The sequence below is a fragment of the Aethalodelphis obliquidens genome, unplaced genomic scaffold (genome assembly GCF_003676395.1).
Source record: "Aethalodelphis obliquidens isolate GAN/ISIS:26980383/991018 unplaced genomic scaffold, ASM367639v1 scaffold2, whole genome shotgun sequence".
Taxonomy (NCBI): domain Eukaryota; kingdom Metazoa; phylum Chordata; class Mammalia; order Artiodactyla; family Delphinidae; genus Aethalodelphis; species Aethalodelphis obliquidens.
In genome coordinates, this window is record NW_020837946.1 from 30,724,453 (window position 1) to 30,749,652 (window position 25,200).

The 25,200-nt window shown below is 38.2% G+C and overlaps 1 protein-coding gene across 1 annotated transcript in view; it reads right to left on the reverse strand.

Annotated features, from left to right (window-relative positions):
• Positions 1-25,200, reverse strand: part of PARD3B (par-3 family cell polarity regulator beta) — a 1,036,702-nt gene that overhangs the window by 632,651 nt on the left and 378,851 nt on the right. The window contains exon 3 of the mRNA XM_027123437.1: positions 19,632-19,803. Coding sequence (XP_026979238.1) covers positions 19,632-19,803 — 172 coding nt within the window. The remainder of the gene's footprint in view (positions 1-19,631; positions 19,804-25,200) is intronic.

The window sequence follows — 25,200 nt, forward strand, 5'->3', positions numbered from 1 at the left end:
ACTGTGAAACCTTTCTTTCCAGTACATGATACCAATAGGGTCTACTCAACCACTTCGGCGTTTAGGCTTGGCATCCAAGTTCATACAAATTATCATTCTTCAAAAAGATGAGCATTACAAATTGCCTAATTTTGCTATATGGGCTTTGATGTGTAATTGTCACAGGAAGGAAAGTCGAGAGGGATGACAAGAGGGAAGGAAGAAAGGAGAGGAGGACAGAAAGAGGATGGAAGGGACAGAGAGAGAAAAAAAAGGAAGGCTTGAAAGAAAGAGAGAAGGAGAAAGGGAAATTAGAGAGGGAGGGAGACTAAAGCAGAGTGTTCTTAATCTGGGAGCCTACAATATCAACCTTGGTTTTGGGGGCAATGCCTAAAACCGTTACTAGATGTTCCAAATACTATAGACAAGGTTTTGTTGGTGTTGGAGCTGTGGAGGATTGTCTGCTTAAACACTTGGTGAATTAAGACACTACACACAGTCCTGTGGGGTGAGGATGGAACAAAGGTGGAAGCATTCTTTCCCCCCCATGGTTAGTCCACACCTCCTAGACATCACTTCTACCAGCTCGGTAGTTACACAGGGCTCTCAGTTTATGGATCCATACCACTAAACCCTTCATCTAAGTGTATAACTGGATGGAAGGAAAATAGTCTTACACCTGCAATGCAGAAATGACCCTTCTCTAACCACCATATCTGAGTTCTCAAAAGAAAGCCCATTCTCCAAACTCCAGGCCCACTCCATTTTCTGCTACTCAAACACTTCTCAGAAAAACTGACACCTTACATATACAGTAACATCACTTTTTGGCTTACCTGTTACACACATTTGTCTTTTATATTAATGTTATTAAATACAGAAAGGGAACTTCTACTTCTCCTAGGGGCCTGGGCTATGACTGATCTAAATTTGAAGCTCCATGAAATCATTTTGCCACTTCTTCCCTTGAGTCTCACCCAGTTTTAATTCCATTCCATCCTCCGCATGAAACTCCAACATTTTCAGTGATAAAGTAGCAGCATTTATACATCAAAAAATATGTGAAAACTATTTTAATTATTCTCAGTGATGAATGAGAAGATTGAAAAATCTTGACTGATATTAATATATTTCAACAAAGATCTATTAATACTTGTCCAGTAACGTGAGTCAAGAGCTTTGAAAAGGAAAAGTATCTTTTATTAACTCTTTTGCTAGTTCGGCCATTACACTGTAAATACAATGAAAATTTCCTCAGATCTAGAAAAAAGTTTTTTAAATAGTTTTGATTCAGTTGCTTAACAGGTAATAAAACAATTGAATATTTTCTCCACACAGGCTGAATTTTTCTTCTCCAAATTACCAGCTATATTCATTGGTTGAATTGAATAATATCAGACTTTGACTTTCTTATATTTTTACTTTCCTTAAAAAGAACTATCTTCCTCGCCATCTTCCTTTTCCCCCTCCAACCATACAAAACACACACATACACACACACTTTTGGATGTATTCTTTACCAAAACCTCAGTCTGAAACTTCATGAGTTTTAACCCATGATACACACTCAATTGATTAGGATCATGGTACAGAGTTAGCAAGTATATTTGCTCAAGATTAATAACACCAATATTATTTCAGAATGAAACTACCAAACAAGGAAATTCTTATATAATGTCTAAAAATCATCAGACCCAACAACCAGCTAGACAACCAAAAATGCACTGCCTTATCAGAATTTCTCAGTATCAACCCCTCCAGCTTCAAGACACTGTGTTAAACCTCAAGTAACAACTTGAGGAAAATACTCAAGCTGTGTCTACCTACACTAAGTCAGGTGGAAAATAGAGGCAGTTGTCCGGATAATCCAAGCAAAACAAGACAGAAAGTACCCCCACTGCTTTATACTTCAGGTGAAGTGTTTTTAGTTGTGCTAGATTTAGATAATTCCATGGGAATCATTACAGATGCACACAATTTGAAAGTCTCCCCTTAAGTAAAATCAAACACACACACACACAAAAAGACAAGCCCTACAGAGTACATTACAATTCATAAAACAGACTAATGTTCATTAGATACAATGACTAATTTCTTTTCAGGTCTAAATATTTAATCCCTGAGTAAATATACACAGTCTACTTAATACTGAATTGTTATACATCATCTACAGGCAATGATATAGTTCTTCCCCCAGTTCAACAGGTTTAATTAGAAAACTGTTTTTCTTCCTTTTGTCACACACTTAATTCAAATCCTCAAGCTTGACTTTCAATACTGTGAGTGGTGAAGTGACTTGGTATTGGTGTGGAATATGAACCAGAACTCTCATGATTCAGGAAAGCAGTTTAGGGGGCAGCTGAGACATGTCGCCAAGTCCCTGCCCTTGTGTGCCTAACTTAGGTGGACCTAGGGGGACTTTGTGACTGTTCTCAGAGCTGGCCATGGTCAGAGTCATTCCTGAGTCTCTCAGCTTGGTCTGTGAGTTGGAAAAAAGAGAGTGAGCAGCCCCTCCAAGCAGCTGACAAGTATATTGCAAGCAACTCCTTACCAATAAGAAGTACTTAATTTTGAAAATGATTTATCTTTAAAAAATATAGAGTGGTTTCAAGTTTCTCTAATAATGTCCCTCACATTCCTTTCCTACTACTTGTATCCTAATGTGCCCGCCTCCCCCCCCCCCCCCCCCCCCAAATTTAAAATGTTTTATATGGGGCTTCCCTGGTGGCGCAGTGGTTGAGAGTTCGCCTGCCAATGCAGGGGACACGGGTTCGTGCCCGGGTCCGGGAAGATCCCACATGCCGCGGAGCGGCTGGGCCCGTGAGCCATGGCCGCTGAGCCTGCGCGTCCAGAGCCTGTGCGTCCGGAGCCTGTGCTCCGCAACGGGAGAGGCCACAGCGGTGAGAGGCCCGGGTACCACAAAAAAAAAAAAAAAAAAAAAAAAAAGTTTTATATGTACATGTGTGTATGTGTACAAGTTTCATGTGTACAACATAGTTCAACATCTGTATACACTACAAAGGGATCAGCACCACAGGTCTAGTTGTTGACCCCCTTCACCCATTTTGCTCGCCTCCCCCAAAACCCCTGGTAACCACTAATCTGTTCTCTGTATCTATGAGTTTGTTTTTATTTTATTTTTAATTTATTTTTTGTTAGATTCCATATGAGTGAAATCATATGGTCTTTGTCTTTCTCCATCCAACTTATTTCACTCAGCATAATATCCTCAGGTATTACGCTATCCATGTTGTCCCAAGGATTTCCTTCATTTTATGGCTAACATTCCATCATATATATGTATAATCTCCCACGTCTTCTTTATCCATTCATCTGTTTGTGAGCACTTAGGTTGTTTCTATATCTTGACTATTGCAAACAATGAGCACAGAGGTGCATGTATCTTTTCAAATTCATGTTCATGTGTTCTTTGGTTAAATACCAGAAGTGGAATAGCTGGGTCATATGGTAGTTCTATTCTTTCTTTTTTTTTTTTTTTTGGAGGAATCTCCATACTGTTTTCCGTAGTGGCTGTACCAATTTGTAGTCCTACCAACAGTGCCCACATCCTCTCCAACTTTGTCATTCCCTGTCTATTTGATAACAGCCATTCTAACAGTTATGAGGTGACATCTCACTGTGATTTTGATTTGTATTTCCCTGATGAATAGTGATGTTGAACATCTTTTCACATACCCGTTGGCCATCTGTATGTCTTATTTCAAGAAACGTCTATTCAGATCCCCAGCCCATCTTTTAACTGGGTTGTTTTGTTGTTCATGTTTTATAAAAACAATTCAACCATCGCAATAATTCAAACAATGCAGAAAGAAATACAATTTTCCTTTCTCCCCTTCACCGTAGGGTACAATTTCCCAGAAGCTACTATCTTATATACTTTTATAACACTTCCATTTTTTACTCTTTTGGTGTCTAACTGCATATATACATGCAGCGTTGATTCCCTGCTGTGAAGGATAAGGACTCTTCCTTGTCTACAATACCCTTCCCTCTTTTCCTCTAAACAATCTTCACTACTTTTACTTCCTCACCCCCTTCAAGTTTTCACTTTGGTGCAACTCTGTTTAACGCCGGATGCACATTCTCACCGAACACCCTCAGTTCTCCTTATTCTGCTTTAGCATTCTTCCAAAACTAGAATCACTTTCTAACATACTATATAAATAATTCATTTATTATGTTTGTCTGCTCCCAGTAGTATGAAAGCTACATGCGAGCAGGAAATTTTTGTATTTTTGTTGTCTTTTACTGCTATATTCCCAGCACCTACAAAAATGCCTGGCATATAGTTAAGTGTCCAATAAATATCTGTCGAATGAATCAATTTTCGATAGCCATTTTTATTTTTAGTATCTACACTTGCCTGCCCCATCAAGTTTAGCCTGAATCTCTCACCATCCCACAGTGGAAGAAAGGATACTAACAAGCCTACACATTCTACAATATTTTGTGGGTTTCTTCTATAGTGTTTATCTGTTTTGGTTGCAACAGGTAAATCAACAGTTGTAAAGCATTCCATTGTCTGAATACACCAGGATTTATTTACCATCTTATCACATGAGCTGTTTTCGTTTGGGGACTGGTAGGAATAGGTATGCTGTGATGTCTTTTGGTGAATATGTATGTTCTTTTCTGCTGAGAAATTACCTAGTTTAACTAGAATGAGAATTGCAGAGTATAGGCAGTGTTCAGGTTCAACTTTAGTGGATACTGCTCAACAGTTTTCCAAAAACGTTGAACCAACTTAACCTCGAGTTAGCAGTGTCTGTCTAGTTTACTATACAGCCTCACCAACATTTGCTACTGTCTTTCTCATGTTAGTAATTTCTGGTAGATCTGTAGTGTTCTTGCATTACAGATTTTTTTAAACCACCTTTTTATTTTGGATTTTCAACTTATAAAAAGTTGTAAAGATCGTGCAGAGAATATCCAGTTTCTATGTTAACGTCTTACATAACTATGATACCTATGTCAAAACTAATAAGTTAGCATTACTGCATGACTGTTAACTAAGCTACAGACTTCATTTGGATTTCACCAATTTTCCCACTACTGTCTTTTTCTGTTCCAGGGTCAATTCAGGACACCACATTTTTTCTAGTCATCAAGTCTCCTCTGGTCTGGGAATTTTTCTCAGCCTTCCTTTGTTGTTCATGACTTTGGCAGTTGTGAAAAGAACTGGTCGAGCATTTTGTTGAAAGCCCCCAATTTAGGCTTGTCCAATGTGTTTCTCAAGATCAGGCTGGAGTTATGGATTTTCGGGAAGGGCAGCACCACAGTGAAATGCTCTGCTCATCACAGTGTATCAGGGGACATGACCTCACCTGACTTCTCCCTGGTGATGGTAATCTTGATTAGTTGGTTCAGGCAGTGTTGGCCAGGTTTTACTGTACTCTTATTACTTTTCTGTTTCCATATGCTATTTTTGGAAGTGAGTCACCAAGCCCAGCACACACACAAAGGGGAGTACCTACATGTATTATCTACAGAACTCTTCCGTTAAGAAAGATTTGTTCCTTCCCACCACTACCACCATTAGCTGTTCAATCATTTATTTCTCCCACTATAGACTCATGTAAATTTACTTTATATTTTAGGTTATAAGCCAATACTACGCTATTTATTTTGATGTCAAATTTGCAATGCGGTTTTAATGTCCTTTCCGTGAAGATTAATGAAGTTGAACATCTTTTTAATATATTTACTGGCTATTTTGTGAAGTGTCAGATTAGAGTTCTTTTCCATTTTTCTATTGAGTTGTCTGCTTTTCTCTTATTTGGGGGAGTTCTTCATATACTCTGGGCATGGCCCTCTGTTGGTTATATGTATTACAAATAAATATCTTCTCAGAGTCTGTAGCTTTTCTTTCTCACTATTTTAATTGTATCTTTCTATCAACAGGAGTTCTTTGATATAATCCAATTTATCCAGATTATTCCTATGAGTAGCACTTATGCCCGATTTTACAAATAAGCCTAACTCCAAAGCTATGCATATAGTCCCATTTCTTATATGTTGCCTTCCATAGTTTGTGTATGTTTATTTTATTTTTTGTTTTGGTGTGTTTTTTATTTTTTCTATTTCTTCATCTTTAGATCTACAATCTGTCTAGCATTGATTTTTGTATAAGGTGTGTGGTTGGGATTTTTTTTTTTCTACAGATACTGAAATGACTTGGCACCATCCCTTCCCCACTGCACAGCAGTATCAAATCTAACAAAACAAATGGCTGTATCTGTGAAGGTCTGTTGCTGGAAATGTCTATCCTATGCCATTCATCTGTCCTTGTGCCAAAATCACACTGAATCAACTACTATAATTTTATAAATCTTGATAATTGGTAAGGTAGTCCTCCAGCCTTTTTGTTCTTCTCCAAGACTGTCTAGTCAATTCTATCCTAGTGCCATATTTTGAGTCGTTGTTCCCTTAAATGTCTGGTCAGTGGTGGTTGCCCATTTATATTTCTGAATGAAATACTCAATTGCTTAAGGACAACAAGTAGCTTCAGTTTTTCCTGCCAATACCTGGGTCTTCCCTGAACAAAGTTCTCCTCTGAATTAGGCAGGTGACATGGTAAAGCACATTTGCTGACAGGTATCACTGTGACAAACATGCACAAGAAGCAGGGAGCAAGGCTGTCCACCTCCACCCCAAGCCATCCCTCTGTGCCAAAAGGAGGAAGGGTTTCCTGAGAGCACCCCAAAGTCTGAGCCATCTATTAATCTGCTTCTATTCACTTTCCATTTTTCCCCCTTCCCACTTCCAGTGTTTTTATTACCCTAGCCCCCCCCCCCTTTATTGTTACTTAAAATGTCATTTCTATAAAAGTTTGGGAAGGAAGAGACACAAAAAAATTATATTCAATGCACTTTCTTGTGAACTGAAAGCCGCTGTGCTTTACTGATTGAGTTAAAAAGGTAGCTGAATTATAGTCAGCACAACAGAAATATTACTTAAAGGTAGACACTACATTTCAGTGTGTGGTAGACAGAAATATCACCCATGTTATGTCTCAATTTAAAAGAAAAGGATGAGGGAATTATGGCACTGAATTGTGAACACCTTGAAGAAAAAAGTAGATTTTAATGATTTCTATATTCCAGTAGATGAGTTCTATGCCAAACATATAATCAACTGTTCCTTAATTTTAAAGCATTATTCACCTTATAAAAAGTCACCTCAGAGACACACAGACTAAGTATTGGTGTTGTGTGATCTCCATGTTGCTCCCGGGAGCCACTCCCCAGTTTCTTAAGCCCTGTTCTGGTCCCAGGAGGCTGACTTCCACTCAGTAACTCAGCACATCACACAGACCAGTTTCCCTTTGGCTACCTGTAGGGTTTGGCCATGAGGAAGCAACAGCAGGAAGTAAGAGTGTAGGAAGAGATGGGTGTGAGGATGTTTACGCCCATCTCTGCCAGCTCCACCTTTGAACATAGTAACTGGACAAGCTTAGGTCACAGGTTCTGATCCTGTAATTCCTCTCCCCACATCTGCAGTTCTTACTAGATTGGTAAGAACTGTCTCTCTTTTCAAGCCTGGGCTAGTAAGAGATCTCATTTTTTTCAGAACTTGAGTGCCTCACTTTCATAAATAATCCCATTATTAAATTCTCTTCAATTACATCTTTGAGCATGCCATCTGTTTCCTGCTGGCACCCCAACTCATACAGTATTCTAGACCAGTTGGATGAGGGTAACAACACCAAAAATGTATTCTTATTCCCTTGTGTAAAGGTATTGTCAAATATGAACAGCATGCACTTATCAATTCTAAAAGAAAATCCTTATGAACAATATGCTAAATCAGGGTGAGGACATAAAAGTAAGTACTTGAGTTAAATAAGGATAAAAAGAATCAAAGCAATTACCCTTCTACAAATCTCTAAAAACAAGCGCAAAGGTATTATTTGAAGACTTTGCAGCAATTAAATTACTCTGATTAATGTCCCTGGGTATTGTTTTGGCTGCAACAAACCATTTTACCATGTATCTTGTAAGCCTGAAGAGAGGAAAAATTCATTTAATGTTGTGGCTTAGCAGAAGGCATAAGATGACCAGAATCTACATTTATGAAAAAGAGAGAATATATTGTTATGGGCTGAAAGTTAAAAATGTGAAGAAGGGAGAAGAAAGGTTAGATCAAAATATCAATCATATAAACACAGGGAGATTGTATAATTTTCTTCCAAATGATCAGTAATAAATACAATGACGAAAACAGCAATAGTGACTAGTACTTATTTACCTCTTATTATATGGCAGGCACTATTCTATTTTATATTTACATACATACGAGTGCTTTTTTTTTTTTTTTTTTTGCGGTACGCGGGCCTCTCACTGTTGTGGCCTCTCCCGTTTCGGAGCACAGGCTCCGGATGCGCAGGCTCAGCGGGCTCACAGGTGCAGCCGCTCCGCGGCATGTGGGATCTTCCCGGACCGGGGCACGAACCCATGTCCCCTGCATCGGCAGGTGGACTCTCAACCACTGCGCCACCAGGGAAGCCCCATACGAGTGCTTTTGATGCTCACAACAACTCCATTTGATCATTACTAATATTATCCATTTTACAGATGAGAAAACTGAGGCAAGGTGATGTTAAATACTTGCCTATGATCACCCAGCTTGTAAAGTACAGAGTTGTATCTGACTTGTGCAGTCTTGCTCCATGACTTGGTACTCTTAATTTCTATACTATACTGTTATAAAGTAAATATGTAATATATAATGTATATCCTTCTCCGTCCCTTGCTTTTTTTTTCTGGAAATAATGCATTGCCCTCTTGCTGCTTTAAGATATTAAGTCAAATATATTCAGGTTACATTTTGGATACAGAGAAAACAACTAATTTTTAAGAAGATATGAATTACAGACAAGAATTCTGCTTAACCTCACATAACTTTTCACCTTAAAAAGACAGAATATTATATCAAATTGATGACAACTACCCAACAAATGCTAAAACACTATCTTTCAAAACAGGGCATTAAGAAGGCAGTTGAGGAAGGTCTTTTAAAGAAAATTAATTTTTGAGTAAGTTTTCAAAAAGGTCTGAAAAGGGAAAAAACCCCACAAAACTCATTCTGTAAACTTCTTTAAGGAAATCTTCCAACATGGTCAAAATGCTCCTTCTCAGTGCAGCCCACAGTGTAGAAGAATTCACATGACAATCATGTTTAGACAATCCAAGCAGTCACCTGGAGAATGGTATTGTGAGTCAGAAGAACAGAGGGACTGAAAATAGCACTTGCTTAAACTTTCTGTATAGTGTACATAAATTAGGCTGAGGTATAGCCTATAGATTTGGAGAAGAAAAGATCACTGTTGGGGTCTAATCGGTAATTTATATGGTCCTCAGTGAAAAAGAAAGGGTGGGTCAGTGAACTCTACCTCCTGGCTAGAGCATATCTAATTCTTCTGAACAGTGCATTAGCTCAACTCACCAGGGAAGAAGTCTGGTCTCCAACTTCACTACCTAGGATTAAATGAGTACATTTGACGAGAGCATCTTTGGTGAAAAGGCTAGACAGATGAATGGATAGATAAATAAATATTCATCCATCAACCCATTAGGTCCTTGGAGACCTCACTTGGGCAGCTCAGGATGTTGGTGGTAGTGGAAAGACTAGGGATCCTAGTTATTTCTGGTCACCTAATAGGAGATAAAACTAGCACTGCCCAAAATAGAGTCAATAAAAACTGTAGCAACACAAACTGGAACTATTTCCATGAGCCTCTCTATCAACCAAAGACCCAAAGAAAAGACAATTAACCAGGCTATAAGGAGATGTCCCACATGACAAATGGCACACACAGAAGCTTTTGTGCACGTCTAAATTTATTTATGTGGTAAGATCTTTCTTTAACTGTAAGGGTTTCTAATTGCATGCTCTGTATTATTATAACAACAGTTGTAAATTATAAAAATGGAAACCTAACCAAGTTAAGAGACTCACTTAGTAATTTATCTTAAGTCAACTAGATTGTAAGCTGCTTGAGAATGAGTTCATGACTTGTATTATTTTATATTACTCTGGTAGCCTAGCTAATACTTTTCATCTATTGGGCCAGTAATAAATAACTCTTGAGTAACTGAAGTCAGTGATAGTCACACCACCGGAGCACTGGCTCCGACAGACTGATCAGACAGACTGATTTCCACTGCTATATTCTTAAGCACAATCATCTGAAAAGAGCAGATGCCAGCTGTGCAAATGCTGAACTCTCTGCCATAAGGGCAGTTAACTGTAACATCAGACTAAAGTCATGAGGTCAAAGGACATTATTCCTGAACTGTGACTAAAATAAGAACTTTGCCTCATGCTTTCAGATCTCCGGGACCGAAAGTCTATTTGTTTTAAAAACACAAGGAGAGTTTAATTGATCATCACAATTATGCAGAACCAGATGACACAAAGCCATTCAGCTTGCTGTTATCCATGCCATTTTTCAGAACATATAGTGCAAAAGGATATGGAAACACCATTCTTATCAACAGTTTCAAGAAACATGACATTGAAGTAATGGCTTCTTTAGTCAATATTATCTTAAAACACCAAATACTAGTGTTATGCTTTTAAATAGGTTGCGGTAAGACAAAATCCCTACTCCCACTTATTTTCCTTGATCATGGCATATTCCATACACATGCATTAAGTAATCATAGTCAAGTCTTCCATATAAACAAAAAGAAAATAAGCAAGATGTACCACATAATTTCCTGTACTTCAATTTTACACACAGAAAAAAAATATATAAAGCCCCAAATTTCTTCCATCTGTAAAGGAGTTTCAGGAATTTAACAAAGAGTCATATTTATACTAAAAAGTAATCAGAACTTTTCTGGTATTTTTAAAAGGTCGCCTGTATGTTCTGATAGCTATCAAGATTTTCTCATTAAGCCTACGAACAAACAAAATGAATATCATTTTGTATGTACCATATGATGGATGCATTGTTTCAATGATAAATTGACAGGGTGTGGCACTGATATCTGGGAGGCTGTCTTATTTTATCTGGTAAACATTAAAAAAAGGGTAAACACAAGAGAGAGAGCTTTTCTTAAGGCAATTGCTAAGCAAAGGCCGCCACCTTTCCTTATCACCTTGGGATGTGAGAATGAACAGATCAAGCTGTTTCGGTATTTTTTTACTTTCATTGGGCCAAATCAAGATCTTAGTAAAATTTCAACATGGGTAGAGAGCAAGGAAACAACCCAATGTGTGGATATGGGGTCGTAATTCATCATACGGCTTTATCAGATAAAGCAAATGAGAAAATCCTGAGCCAGTCATAAAAGCATGTCCAACTCTGAGTGACTTGTCCTTAAGATGGATCTTCTGTAAATAATTAAATTAGTGGATTTTTTTTTTGCCCTGCCCATCTGGGCGGAAAGAGAAAAAAAAAAAAAAGAACAAACCCATGTGTGTGCATACACACACAGACAGACAGACACACACACACACACACACACACACACACACACAAAGAAAAAGTCCTAAAGCCTTAACCTTACATTTAACTTGTTAGTGCAAAAGAGGTATTACCATATTTTGAATTGTTAGCAAGATTCTTGAACTTCAAATTGCAAAAGAAAATCAGCATGTTTATTATAAATAATTTGTTTAGGTGTCATTAGAAATTTATGAGGAATATAATCTATTTTATGGCTACAAAGATTTATATTTATAAAAATTTGAATATTAAGAAAAATTTAATACAGATAAATAATTTGAAAGTATTCTGTAACAGACATGTAAAACCCAACTAGGTTCTAAAAAGCAGCAGTTGTATTTAGAGAATGAGGGCCATTCTACCTGGCCCTGTTGACTGCCTCAGAGAACCTGAATAGCAGAGAGTTGGGAAGTGGTTACAAGAAAGGCCAATGGGAGTTGTAATGATGGGTGGGGAAGGGAGGAAGGAAAGACTATGTGTGTGTATGTTGGGTAGGGGAGAGGAGGATGACAGTTTCTTCTATTAAAAGGGCAAACCAAAAATTATCAGTGGTCCAGGGAACTACAAGGAGGTGAGTGTGACAGCATGGCTGAAAATGTTTTCACTAGCTAGGGACTAGGCCTCTGCAAAGAGAGCTTCACTGGGCTTCCTATTAAAAGCAATCTGCAAAAGAGGCTTGAAAACCCAGGGGTCTAATATCAAGTGAGCAGTAGGAAGGTGACCTTTCATTCCGTTTGTTTATGAGAGGATTTGCAGACTGTCTCAGTGTGGGTCCAGCATCAGCAAGAGGCCAAAGGGGGCTGGTGAACTCAATGGGGTTTTTTTTGGTTTGTTTTTTGAGGTCGTATAATCAACTTAGAAAATACAGCTGGAAAAGAACAAGAAGGAAAGCTTGGTTTTCATACACTGTCTTACATTTTTGGGGTAAATGGCTAAATGCAAATTTCCTTTAATAGTTTTTATTAGAGTACAGCCAACTTAGTACCAATTTAGGTACTGAGTTTAGCCATTAGATATAGTACACAAAATTTAAAAAAAAGAGACAAAAGGAATACTGAGCAGGTGTAAAAAAGAATTGAATTAAGATTAAAATGCAAAGATAAACTGGATAGGAAATAGAAAAATGAAAATAGTTCTGTTAGGATGACGTTAATTTTTTATTTTTCCTTGCTTAACATTTGATAATTTAATAAATATCACTGAAAAGACCCTTATAAGAATATAGAATATCTTCAAGCATAACTCATCATGCTATTTTTACAAAATGTTATCTGAACTGATTGCTTGTCTATGAAGTGTGTTTATGCTGACCATTCATCTACAATTACTCAGGACGCAATCCCGGGTATATTGAAAGCGTCATATTTGAACTATCATTCACATTTGTACTTCACTAACACAAACACAAATTATTCCTGTGTAGTAATTACCTTTTAATATTTGTTAGGAGTTGCTTGTCTTTAGATATTCATTTTATTCTTTCATTTAATCAAGTACCTCAGGCCCTTTTCCAGAGTATTAATTTTTTTAAAAAACATTCGACGTATAACCTGACTTTCCCTGTACCACCTCCCTCCCCAGCAACTTTTCATCTACTCTGAAAACAAACTAAAATAAAACCCAAAACAATAGCAAAAGAATAATGGTGCCAGAAATGGGTTAGAACACTGTGACCCCTTTAGTCCTGATTTAGTTACCGTCATACCAGAAAAGCATGCACACACTTTATAGACTACGTGGCTATGACTGATCGACGATAGCCTGGCAAGGTTACCATAGCTAATTACAACATCATTCATCTAAGCCTACATGGGAGAAAATACCAGGCTCCCAAGGGAGACAAAAGAAGAGAAAGGAAAACGATTCTATAGCTGTTAACTTTTGAATAATCAGACTCAATAGGAAACAAATAGGATGAAACTCTGACCGAATGATGACTTATGGATTCATCCAAGCAAATGACCTCAGTTCCCTGGTCATTTCAACTTGGGGTTTCACTGCCCACAGCAGAGAGCTTCCAGTAACAAGGAACCCTCACAGGCTTGGGTGCTTTGTAGTCAGAATTCAAAGGCTCTGCCAGAAGCCTGGCCCAGCCCTGAGCTTTCGTTCTGCTATGTGTGTGGTGTGACTGTGTTTGTCTAGGATCAGATGCCAATACTTAAACTCACATTATGGGCACAGCAGCTACTTACACACTGAAGCCTAATTAAAGGAATAAACTTCCCCCTGCTTTATTTTCTTCCCAAAGATCAGCGCCATAAAGGGATTTGGTTTCTTTAAAAATTCAGACAAACGATCCCACATGTTTCCCTTATTCAGTAAATTAGTCAAAATCAGATAGAAAATGGTCACAATTTCCAACACTAATCTATGGCTATACCACATGATCTGGGAACTACTGAAAATAAAGAGAGGAGAACTCAATGTTTTGAAAATAATTATATTATAACAAACATACAATCATAATTTTCCTTTCAGTTTTGAAGAAGCACAAACACACATGGAAACAATAAAGCATCTGAGGCACCTTTCGGCTTTCAAGTCTCAAAAACAAGAATCACTTTCAAACAGAAAGTATCTCATCTTCAAAGTTTAACACACAAGAGGAGAATAAAGCTAATACCGTTTCAACTCCAAACTTTAATCAGATTGCTTTATATCTGGGTAATATAGATCACAAGAGTGGCAACAACGAAGCTGAAAGTACTTTTTATCCTGATACACTGTTTAAATTGCATTGCTTAAATAATTAGAACTAAAGACATATTTTCTCGTGGAACCTTAACCCAAAATAGCAAATTTCAGTCAAGAGTACTGAGGAAAAATTACCAAAAGTTTCAAAATAAAACTACGAATTAACTGGGGCCATAGGATGGAAATTGACAGGGGCATGGAGTCAGATCCAAATTCAGCTTGGAATTAATGAAATTCTCCTGGGACAATCATAGCCCATTAGAGCAAGAAAGGCCTATAGTATCGATGAGAAAACTATGGCCCAGGGAGATATGGCAGTGGCTCATAAGGAAGTAACCTGTATGATCTCAGTTAAGAATATTCACTTCTATAGAACGCTAAATGTGTCCTGATTTATTCTTTGGTTGGAAAAATGTGATAGCTATAGGTTAAATGACTTGTCTGGATACACAGCTAGATCAAATACTGTAGGGTCTGGGACTGGCTCCATATCATTGGTTCTCAAGGGACAAGGATTGGGTCAACCTTGGACTACAGCCTCATGAAGTATTTTGGGGAACAGCAGAAGGTCAGTTACCACTGATCATAAAGGCAGCATAAGGATTAGTTGGAGAAAGGCTAAAGGACTCTCATTCTTCCAAACATCAAACTAAGCGTCCTCACTAATTTGTCTTATTTACAGAAGGCTCTACATGAAGATACTTGAAATGTCAAAAAGGACAACAGTATCCACAATATGGGAGAAAAATTACCCAATCCCAAATATTAGCATGTTTGTTTCAGTGCAATTTTTCCCCAAACATACACACATGCGTGTAAGTGCATGTGTGTGCATACACATGGGATGAAGAAACAGAAGCAAATTCATTTCTGACACAGAAGGATTGAAAAGAAATTTTCTCCATATTAATTTTCTGGTACTTCCTTATTAGCTTTTTATTTACAACTATTCATAGTATATATTTATTAATTTACACTCTATCTCATTCCAAAAGGATATAAGGTATTATTTTATCCCATATAGTATTAAAAGGTACAGATAATTGAAACCTACAATTAATCCAAAAGATGTCATGTAGCTGAAAGCCAAGAAATGCAGGTTCCAATTCTACTCCTTAAACCAACTAGTTATTTGACATCACAGCACACACTGAGTCTAAGCTTTTACTTGGTCACTTGTAAAATAATGTTAATTGTCTAGAAAATTGCTCTTATGAAATTCTGTGGAATTGTCTATTAACAGATCAGCTTTTCACAAAAGTTATTCTAAGAGGTGCTAACAATTCTTTTGAGTGAAGGTAGGTTTCTTTGCTGTAGGACTTAGGATTAGTATTAGGATTCTCTATTGCCTACTCAACAGCCTTCTGCATCCCTTTCTTCCCTGCTAGTATAACCAATCTTATGTGTACAAAGAGTGAGTGTGAATGAATTAAAACAGCATCTACAATTTAAGTGTTCAATAAATGTTATTAATTAACTAGAATCAAATATTTGTTGAAATCCCAAAACGTGTTAGGAAGTACCATAGGGCTCCTCAAAGGAGACCTGGAAAACTCCTGAACTAGGTGATTTTAAAGTCTAAATGGGCTCTGTGAATATGATTCTTTGCTATTCTACCTGGTGTTTGTTCTACCCTGTCTCTTCTCTTAAATAGACTTAGGTTAGCAATCTCTAGTCTACACAGTAATATGTACTGGCCAACTAAAGAAACATTATAATCTTAAAGTGTTAGAATGATTTGCTAGTTAGGGCTGAGTCAGGGCTTAGTCGTTTAGCATTACATTAGAAAATCCATTACAAAATAAATGGTAGGAAACAATTTGGATGAAGTTGGAATTATGTGTTTGCCCAGTTGATTCAAAATTCGTCTTGCAAATGTAAAAATATATATACCCCATTAGCTTACAGGGTGCAAAACTATGAATCCCTTTTGGTCAGTAGAAAATTTCTTCATCTTTGTATCCCTTCATTGTTGAAGAATTAAGAAATGCATTTATGGTACACTTAACTGTACTATCTTAAAGATTTGGACAAGGTTTCACAAATAAGGGCATATTTGAGCTGGAGTTTAAAAGGTGCATACAATTTCACCAAGTAGAAAAGAGGCAAAGGGGTGAGCCAGGTGAAGGGAACACTAACTACAAAGACACAAAGGTTTGAAAGAAAGTAGCAAATTTAGGGAATGCCAAGTGGCTTGTGGTAGCTGCAGGTTAAGGTGATTGTAGAAGAGTGGCTAGTAATAAAAGCGGGCAGACAAGAAGGGGATAGATCATGAAGAGCCCCTGAATACGAGCTTCCTGCATATTCTGTGTGTAAGTGTTTCAACTTGGAAGATAAAGAAAAGAGGTGGGCCCAACCGCTATCTGCATGTATGGAGGGGGGCGGGAAGGCTGTCAGTTTTTAACAGGATACTGATGATGACTAACTTGTGCTGGAGAAAGATACAAAAATTATACTGAATGTTGAGTGCATTTTTATTTCAGTATCAGTAAAACCTACATTTTTGGTGATTAACATGACCTAATGGTAAGAACATCTAGATTCCCAATATCTGTTAAATGGTAACAGATTATCTTAAGTAAGATAAGCATGCAAACCGATAATGGTTAAATTCCCCATCGTCTTGGATGGATCTCAAGAGCGAGAGAACCAGGGAGAATCAGCCCCGCGTGTGTTGTACCAGCCTGGGCTAATGAGTCCCATGAGAAGTAGAACCAGTTCCAGTGGCCTCTGAGAGCTGAGTGGGGAGCAGAGAGGATGGGCTGGGGCTTTGGGGCTTGGCATTTTATATGCCCCCTGTGGTGAAGAATCGCTGACACACACATGCTACTCCTCCTCTGACTACCCCCTCCCATTCTTTGTCTAAAGAAGGTCTCAGGGTGGGCCTGGCAGCACAACCAGGTCACCTCCCAGAAGAGCCATTCATGGATACTGCGTCTGCTGCCAAGCATATCCCTCCATCCCTGCGAGCCCAAGCCATGACCACACCCTGCCTTGAGGGCAATGAAAGGAAAACAGAATGGGCAGATACCAAAGCTGGTGGCTTTGCTTCTGTCTTTAATTCCTCTATCTGAGAAACTCAATAAATACTTTTTTCTTTGCTTTTAAAGTTCCAGAAATGTAAAGTACTGAGTCTGATAGAACCATGAGAGTAGATAAGGGATGATTTCTTCATCCTTCATCCCTGCCCAAATACCTCCATCTAATTCTGAGGAACTGTCTGCATCAGCTTGCTAATGAGTTTGGACATGGTTCTCCTAGCGGTGGGAAGCCACTGGAAGTTGTTGAGCAGGGGAGTTATATAATCAGCTTTGTGATTTAGAAAGGTAGATCTGGCAGAAGCAGAGATTCGGGAAAGCCGGCCCTGCAAAGAAGGTCAGTTTGAGGCCTCTGTATTAGTCTGATTGATGGGAAAGCTCCGGCCTGCTTCAATGGTCATGGAACATGAAGGCTGAAGAAACTGTGGATGATGGGAAGAAAAGGAAGGAAAAGGATATAATGCCACGGTTTCAGACTGAATGGCTGGAAGGCAACACTGACCACCAAATAGTGAAGGCTGGCCAATCTCACCATTTCATCTGTGACACTAGGTGAAATGGGATTTGAAGCCAAGGAGTTAAGCATTTTCAGAATATTAATATTCAGAATATGAATATGTGATACATATTCACAAAATGACTCTCAGGAAAATGATATCACTGTCTTATTTTACAAAGAGCATATGAAAGACAGCACAGAAAAATTGTTCCTGACACTGGAGCTAGCAAGGGTTCAAATCATAAATTTGCCACCTAACAGCTATGTGACTTTGGAGGAGCTATTTAACTACTCTAGGCCTGTTTCCTCATCTCTTAAATTAGGGAGATAATAGAACCCAACTAAGTATCACGAGGCATAAATGAATTGTTAGGAGTACAGGATTTAGAATACGCGGTGCACTGCCTTGAGTTCTGTGCCTCGCATATAGTCACCACTGAATAAATATTATTTCCTATCTGTGTCTGACCCGAAATCAGTATTGAAGAAGCAGAAAAGTCCACCTTCAAAGATGGGGAACCTCAGCTTACTTTTCTTCCTACGCTGAACGTTATATTGCTCAGATGGTTCAACAAAAGCTGAAAAAGCCAAAGAAAAACAAACATTTTTCCCTGAGAAAGCTCATAAGAGAAAGGTGAAAAAACAAATTCCCAGGCACAGGGGTACTCTGAGGTTCAGCCTTTTGAAGACCACAGTGCTTGCTTATAAATAGAATATTAAAACAAGCAATTTTCTCCTTTCGTCTTCCCTTATTGCCTAATTTTCCTCCCATACTATTTGCATAATGGATAAAAGGCATCCATTATGCAAATGAATGATAGGGCTGTGAGGTTGCTGAAGCCACAAACTTCACTCCAGATGAGGAGAAGCTGCCACAAAGCCCTCCAACGACCGAGTTCCAGCAGAACTGCTCTGCTGGCTTGGTTTCCAAACGATAGAGAAAAATTATGAAGACGACGGGTCATTTAATTTCCACTTGGTTTATTTTAAAAGGGGCACTGTAGATGCTTTCCAGAAAACTAGTACAAAATAAAAATATTCAGTATTGTGGCATGTAAAATAAACTGTATAATGTATTTTGTTTCAAATGGCAAAAATTATACTATGTAAAATTTTTACAATTTTAAGCATATGTTTCCCTTTGCAAAATGGAAAAAAACCTCTGTTCTAGCCTGAGAATTAACCTATAACCGGTGCTTAGAGCTGTCTCAAAATGTATGCATACATTCAACGGGAATAAAAAATGGTTTTAAGTACCAAAATATTAGTGGATTTTCAAAACTTTATGCTGTTAAACTGACCTAAAATTATCTTTAAGAGTTATCACCAATAACTGACATTATTTATCTTGGAGACATAAATTCACTAAAACTTTAGAAGAATGTTTATTTTCTCTTTCTACCAATACCTTCAAAACAAATATAACAAAAGGCAATTCTGAGCAAAATCACCAGGTTGGAATAAATCAGTAGGACAGAATTAGAAACTAACTTCAAAATGTTTTCCCCAAACTCTGAGTTATACAACTTGTGGAGAAGAAAAAGGTGGCTAAAACGGAAAGTGACCTTTTATTTCTAGCCTGGATTCCTTGATAACCCTTAGCTTTTTCCAAGTGACTTTTTTCAGGGACTTTTTAAAAAATTTAAGCAGTCCTCATATGCTACGGATGAAGCTCATCATTTACAGTCCAACTCCTCCCCAGTAACTTCAAGGATATGCAATTCCGATTCACTTGCAATTCAAGAAAAACACTGCATCTATTGCCTGAGCATCAGCAGCCGCAAAGATCTACATTAAAAAAAATAATGTAGAGAAAGACAAACCAGGTTTATGTTTTTAAAGGCAAACACTAACAGGGTAAGTCATAAAGTAGAAGAAACTCATAGCCAGCAAGATGAGGTATTTCAACCAGGTGAAAAGCATACCACTAAAATAATACACCTACCTAATTTCAGAGCAGAAGGGGTTACTTCAATTTCCCCACCAACTGGTTTAAACGCAGCCAGTTGGGCAGCCACTTCCGTCTCAAAAGCATCTGGGCTCTGCCGGCCTGCGGGGTTTCCACTGGGGCTCTCGATCTTGTGGAGTGGTTCTTGTTCGTCAAACACAGCAATCAGCTACAAACAAATCCAACAGCACTAATTACTTTGTAGAACGTGCATATCACATCGACCCTGTATCTAGCTGATTGTGATCTTTATTTGGTTTTGAAAAAAAATGACCTCTTAAAACTGAAAACTTTAATATTATTGTAGCACAACTCTTAATTCAATATTATGCCTAAAAGTGCCATGGCCAAGAAATAATTAATGGTTTGTTTGTATATTCCTGAAATAGAGATCCAATTCTGGCTAACCCTCTGGAAGGAATGAAATGGCCGTCACCTCCCCTCACCACCTTTTCTCATATGCCTAAAAGGACTTCAGTATCTCTTTCATTCAAGAGTGCTGCCAGACATGAAAGTTGGATATGTAGGATTTGAACAACAGACTTACATGGTAGAAGAGGACATTCCAGTTTTAGAGAGGTAAAGACGATAAAATTCCTAACTGTAACTGCCTTTCAGACACAATCATAATAAGTAGAACTGTACATACATGTGTATATTTACACACAATCTGTGTTTATCTTGTACACATAGATATCCCATTTGTATTCATGCCTGCAATTTCGTTATGTTCCTTCATAACTAACTCCATGTTGATTGGTTTAAGTCCAAAGACACTAAACCTCAGAACTTTTAATTATTCCCACCTTCATCTCAATTTTATTTCATATGAGAACTATGCTTCTCGTCATTAATGTAAAAACGTTTAACTGTCCATCTCCAAGTCATTTTTCTTAAAATAGGGGCAACATATAATAAAATAATCAAGTAATTGGGCAAACACTGCTGTATAAATGGCAGACGCAGCCATTGGCGTTCCTGGCCAGCAGACAGCATCACGATAGGAACTTCCAATGGCTCTCATCACCTGATGTGGAAAAGTCCAAGTATGAGTGCAGTAGGCAGCTCAGGGATGTTACTGTCAATCCAATAAAGTGCAGTGAGTGCAAATTTAGAAAACTGCTAGTAAATTTTCAGAAATTTCCATTCATTAAATAAAACAAACCTACTTATCATTCAAACATTTATTTAGGAAAGGCATTCAAAGCCCCATTCATAGGGGAACCTTGTTGGCAGTAGTATTAATAACACCAGTGCAGGGTTAACCAATCAAAACATCATAAAATCCAAGTTCAGTCTTTCAAAAGAAATGAATACAATTAGGGATATGCAAATTGGCTATTCAAAAATAACCTTCATAATTGACTACTCATTTCCAGTATGGAGACTTCTTTAATTGGAAAATCCAACAATCCTCTCACCACGGAAAGAAATGCTACTCCCAAGGCATTATTTTTAATTCTTGAAATTGAGCACATACATTTTCTATTTTTAATTGGTAGCACTGATGAACCGATTTGAGATGACTTAAATGGATTAATAATGAAAGATTATTCTAGTATAAAAATAATCAGGAGAACTATATCTTTCTAATCATCTGGCCAAAATGAAGAGTCTAACACTTTAAATCCTGAAAAGGAAAACAAAATCAACTTTTAAAATGTGATAGAAGTGTTATTTTCATCACTATTCCTGTGACATAATTTCAATTTTACATATTGGTGAATTCTAACACATACTTGTAACATTTATTTTAATATACTAATCAACAAGGCAAAGTGGCTTATTATACTGGTACTACACACAGTTTTGTGTAAGATTTCCCTCTTGCTACATCCTTAAATCTTAGTAGATCCTACGTGCCTGAAATAATGGCAAAAAGAAAAAAAGGGTATCACTCAGAAGTATAGTACAAAAGCTTAAACTTGATAGCTCACAAATAAATCATTATCTACGGCTCTTATGTAACCTTCTCTCCTTAAAATACTTCACTGTTTTCCATACTACTATTATATTCACACAAGGTCAGAGCATATGCAGTAACAATGTTATACCTATTTATCTAATGGGAACACAGGGTAGTCAGAGAGTTTGTTTCCCAAAGTGACAGACTAAACAGTAATCTGTACTAGAATCTAGTCCAATCCAGGGATTCAGACCATACTGTATTTTCCAAAAAAAGCACTGTGAAAAGAGAGGCTACATTATGGAATGTTTACAGCTTGTCCAGGAGGATGTTATACCCTAAAGAAATGTGTATTCTGCTCTTTGGAGATAACAGGCAAATACACGACTTTCTCAAAGATGACAGTGAGACCTGGAGGCTCCCCAAATCTCATCATCTCTTTGATTAATTAATTGCCTAGTCTGTCTCTCAATCTCATGATTGACAGGAATTATCTCCACAGAGCCTACTCTGGATGTCTGGATGAATGGATGGAATAAAGTCTCTACTCCTGGAAAGGAGAGAATCAGCTCCTGAATCTGTGGCACCCAGACAAAGGCACTGGTACCACAAGTGCTGGCTGATAAGAGACTCTTCATCCAGTCTTCATCTCAACATCTACAGTATATCCAGACTTACACTTGCGTCAACACTGATAATTAATTTAAACCCTATGCTGTAGGTCTCTGTTAGCTGTATTACTTGATTCATCAAGAACACCTACTTTCCTGGTGACACAGTTCCTGGTGGAGAGTGTTACAGAGATATGTAATTAACATAAACCACCGTTCTAATCCCTCAACAGAAGGCAGACTGATTTCCAAAGTGTCCAGTGTATGAAAATGGCCTTACTCCACCTTTAAACCCATTCAAAATTACCTTTCCCACAGCGATGAGCTGAACATTTAAAAAAAAAAAAAAAGAGTTATATCTTTATAAAAAATTTTCTGTTAAGGTTCCATTTAAACTAAACTTCTGTGGCATGTGGGAGATTTTCCACTGACACCTTAGGGACTGCGGTAACCTCAACTTTATGCAAAAGGCAAACAGGCAATATTTGATTTGGACGCCTTCCTCTTCTGCTGTCCTATCCATCTTCTGGTGCCCCTTCTGTTCTCCTTATGTGTTGCCAGTATTTTCATGTCACTCAGTACAGCAGTGATATTTTCATAAGACCACACGATCCAAAATGATCTGTTCAAACAGACTTTACTTCCAATCAAAACTCCCATCCCCACAGATCTCTATCAGCATTTAGGCATCTAATCCCCAGATACACACAGGTAGGTCAGTTTACAAATATGCTATTCACCTGCTCGTCAAAAAACCGAAACCAAAAGCAAATCAACCTTCTCAAGACTCACCCCTACTGAAACGGCCCCATTTCCCACCTTCCATCTAAAGCCAAATTTGAAAGCTCTCCATAGAACAGTTTCCAATCTCCGTCCTCCTAGTCTTTCCTGAGGCCCCTCTAGCCAGGCTCTCACCCCTCTCTTCCACTGAAACCGCTCTTATCAAGACCAAAAACAGTCTCCACGGTGCTAAATTCAAAGCCGCGTCTCTGGCTTGATTTTAGGGCACAGTTGATCACTGCTTCCTCCTTAAATGGTTTTCTTCACTTACCTTCCAGAACACCACATTCTCTCAGTTTTGTCCTCAAATCCCTGGCCCCTCCATTAAGTTTCCTTTCACTTATCTCTAAAAACGTTAAAGTGAATACCTCTAAATTTGTGTTGTGATTGAATTTGTCTCATGGCAAAGATATAAGTATATGCTGATAAATTCCATACTTCAATCTCCAACCCAGAGCTTCTTCCTGAAATCCAGGCTCATATGGTCAATTGCCTATCCTATCATGTCAGCAACTGAAAAACTGATCTTCCAAAGCTCTTTCCATAAGCTTTTTACATCCCTAATTAATGGCAATCTATCCTTCTAGTTGCTCAGGCCAAAAGACTTATAGTAATCCTCAATCCCTCTTTCCTTCCCTTTCTCCCCTTCTCTCATACACCGCACACACATCCAATTGGTCAATAAATGTCAAAATATAACCAGACCTTGACCACTTCTTACCCCCTCCACTGTCACCTCTTTGGACCCAGCTCCTATAGCCTCTCCCATGGGTTACTGCAAGGGCTCTGTGATTGGACTCCTTGTTTCCACCCAGGCTCCCTTTCAATCCACTTTCAACACAACAGCCAGTGTGATCTTGCTGAAACCTAAGGCGGATCGCATCTCTCCTCTGATCAGAACCCTGTTATACCTTTCCACCTCACTTGGAATAAAGCCCAAGTCCTTGCAATGCCCTGTATGGTAATGGGCTCCCAGTGAAGGTTCTGACCCCATGTCCTGATGATTCTCTCCCTTGTTCTCAGGATTCTATCCAGCTATGCTATCTTCTTTGTCCCTCTCTGTCTTTACATTTGCTGTTCTCTCTGCCTGACACAGTCTTCCACCAGATACCTGCATGGCTTGTTCCTCGATCCCTCACATTTTTATCAAGCGCCAGGCTTTCACTGGCCACACTATCTCAATTGAAATGCCGCCTCTCCCCCTGCCCCCACTTGTCACACTCCCTTCATTTTTCTTTATAGTATTTGTCACCACTCAATGCTATGTTTTTTTCTTATTTGTCTTATTTATTTGCCTGTCCTCCCTGTAAAACTCCCTAGGAAAGTATACTAGATTATAAGCTCCAAGGAGACAATGATTTTTGTCAATTTTGTTGTTTGCTGTATCCCTAGAACAGTGAATTAGAGATGGTAGGCACCCAACATATATTTGTTGAAATAAACAAGTGAAAAGATGCAAAAAAGGATATGAAACCTAATATAGCAATGAAAGATAGCTAGATTTTTCATGTGTTTTTAAAACGCTAAAATTAATTTTTTAAATGAATGAGTATAAATGACCAATATAAACCTATAAGACACTCAATACATCATCATCATTATTACTGTTGCTTCCGTTTTGTTATGATGGGAGGAGAAATTCCTTACTTTCTATTCAACACCTGGGGTGGGGGTGGGGGTGGGGGCAGAAATGGCTTCTGCTCTTGAAATGGAGATTATTTGTTTTCTTTTCCTTTTCTGGTTCATGTTTGAAAGGGACAATCTGCTGATTTGGTTTCTGAAGGAGTGGAAGAGTTGAACTAGGGTGGATGGTGGATGGAGAGATGGGCAGCGTTAGCAGTTTGGTCCCAGACACCCCCTTGCTTGCTTTCTTCCAATTGGCTTTCTTCCAATCTTTCTTCCAACTTTGATGTACCTGGTGTGAAGCTTTTGGATGTGTCCCCAGAAGTAGCTTTAAAACAAATGTGAATAACTGAGTGGAAGCACAGCTTGAATTGACATGCCATAAACTCGAAATTGAAGCATTCAGCTTTTATTTTACAAATTCACGTCAATTTTACATTTTACCAGTTTCCCATGCTTGATTTAACATGAAAAGATTTTCTGTCAGTAAAATTAAGGCAATGACCTCATGTGTTTTGTACCTCTACTTGAGAGGTCAAGGTGGAGTGTATTTCTCAGGAAAATACCTACTTCCTAAAAAGAACTGAGGAAAACACAAGAAAACAGGTACATTAATGTGGTATGTACAAATTATTTTCAATAACTA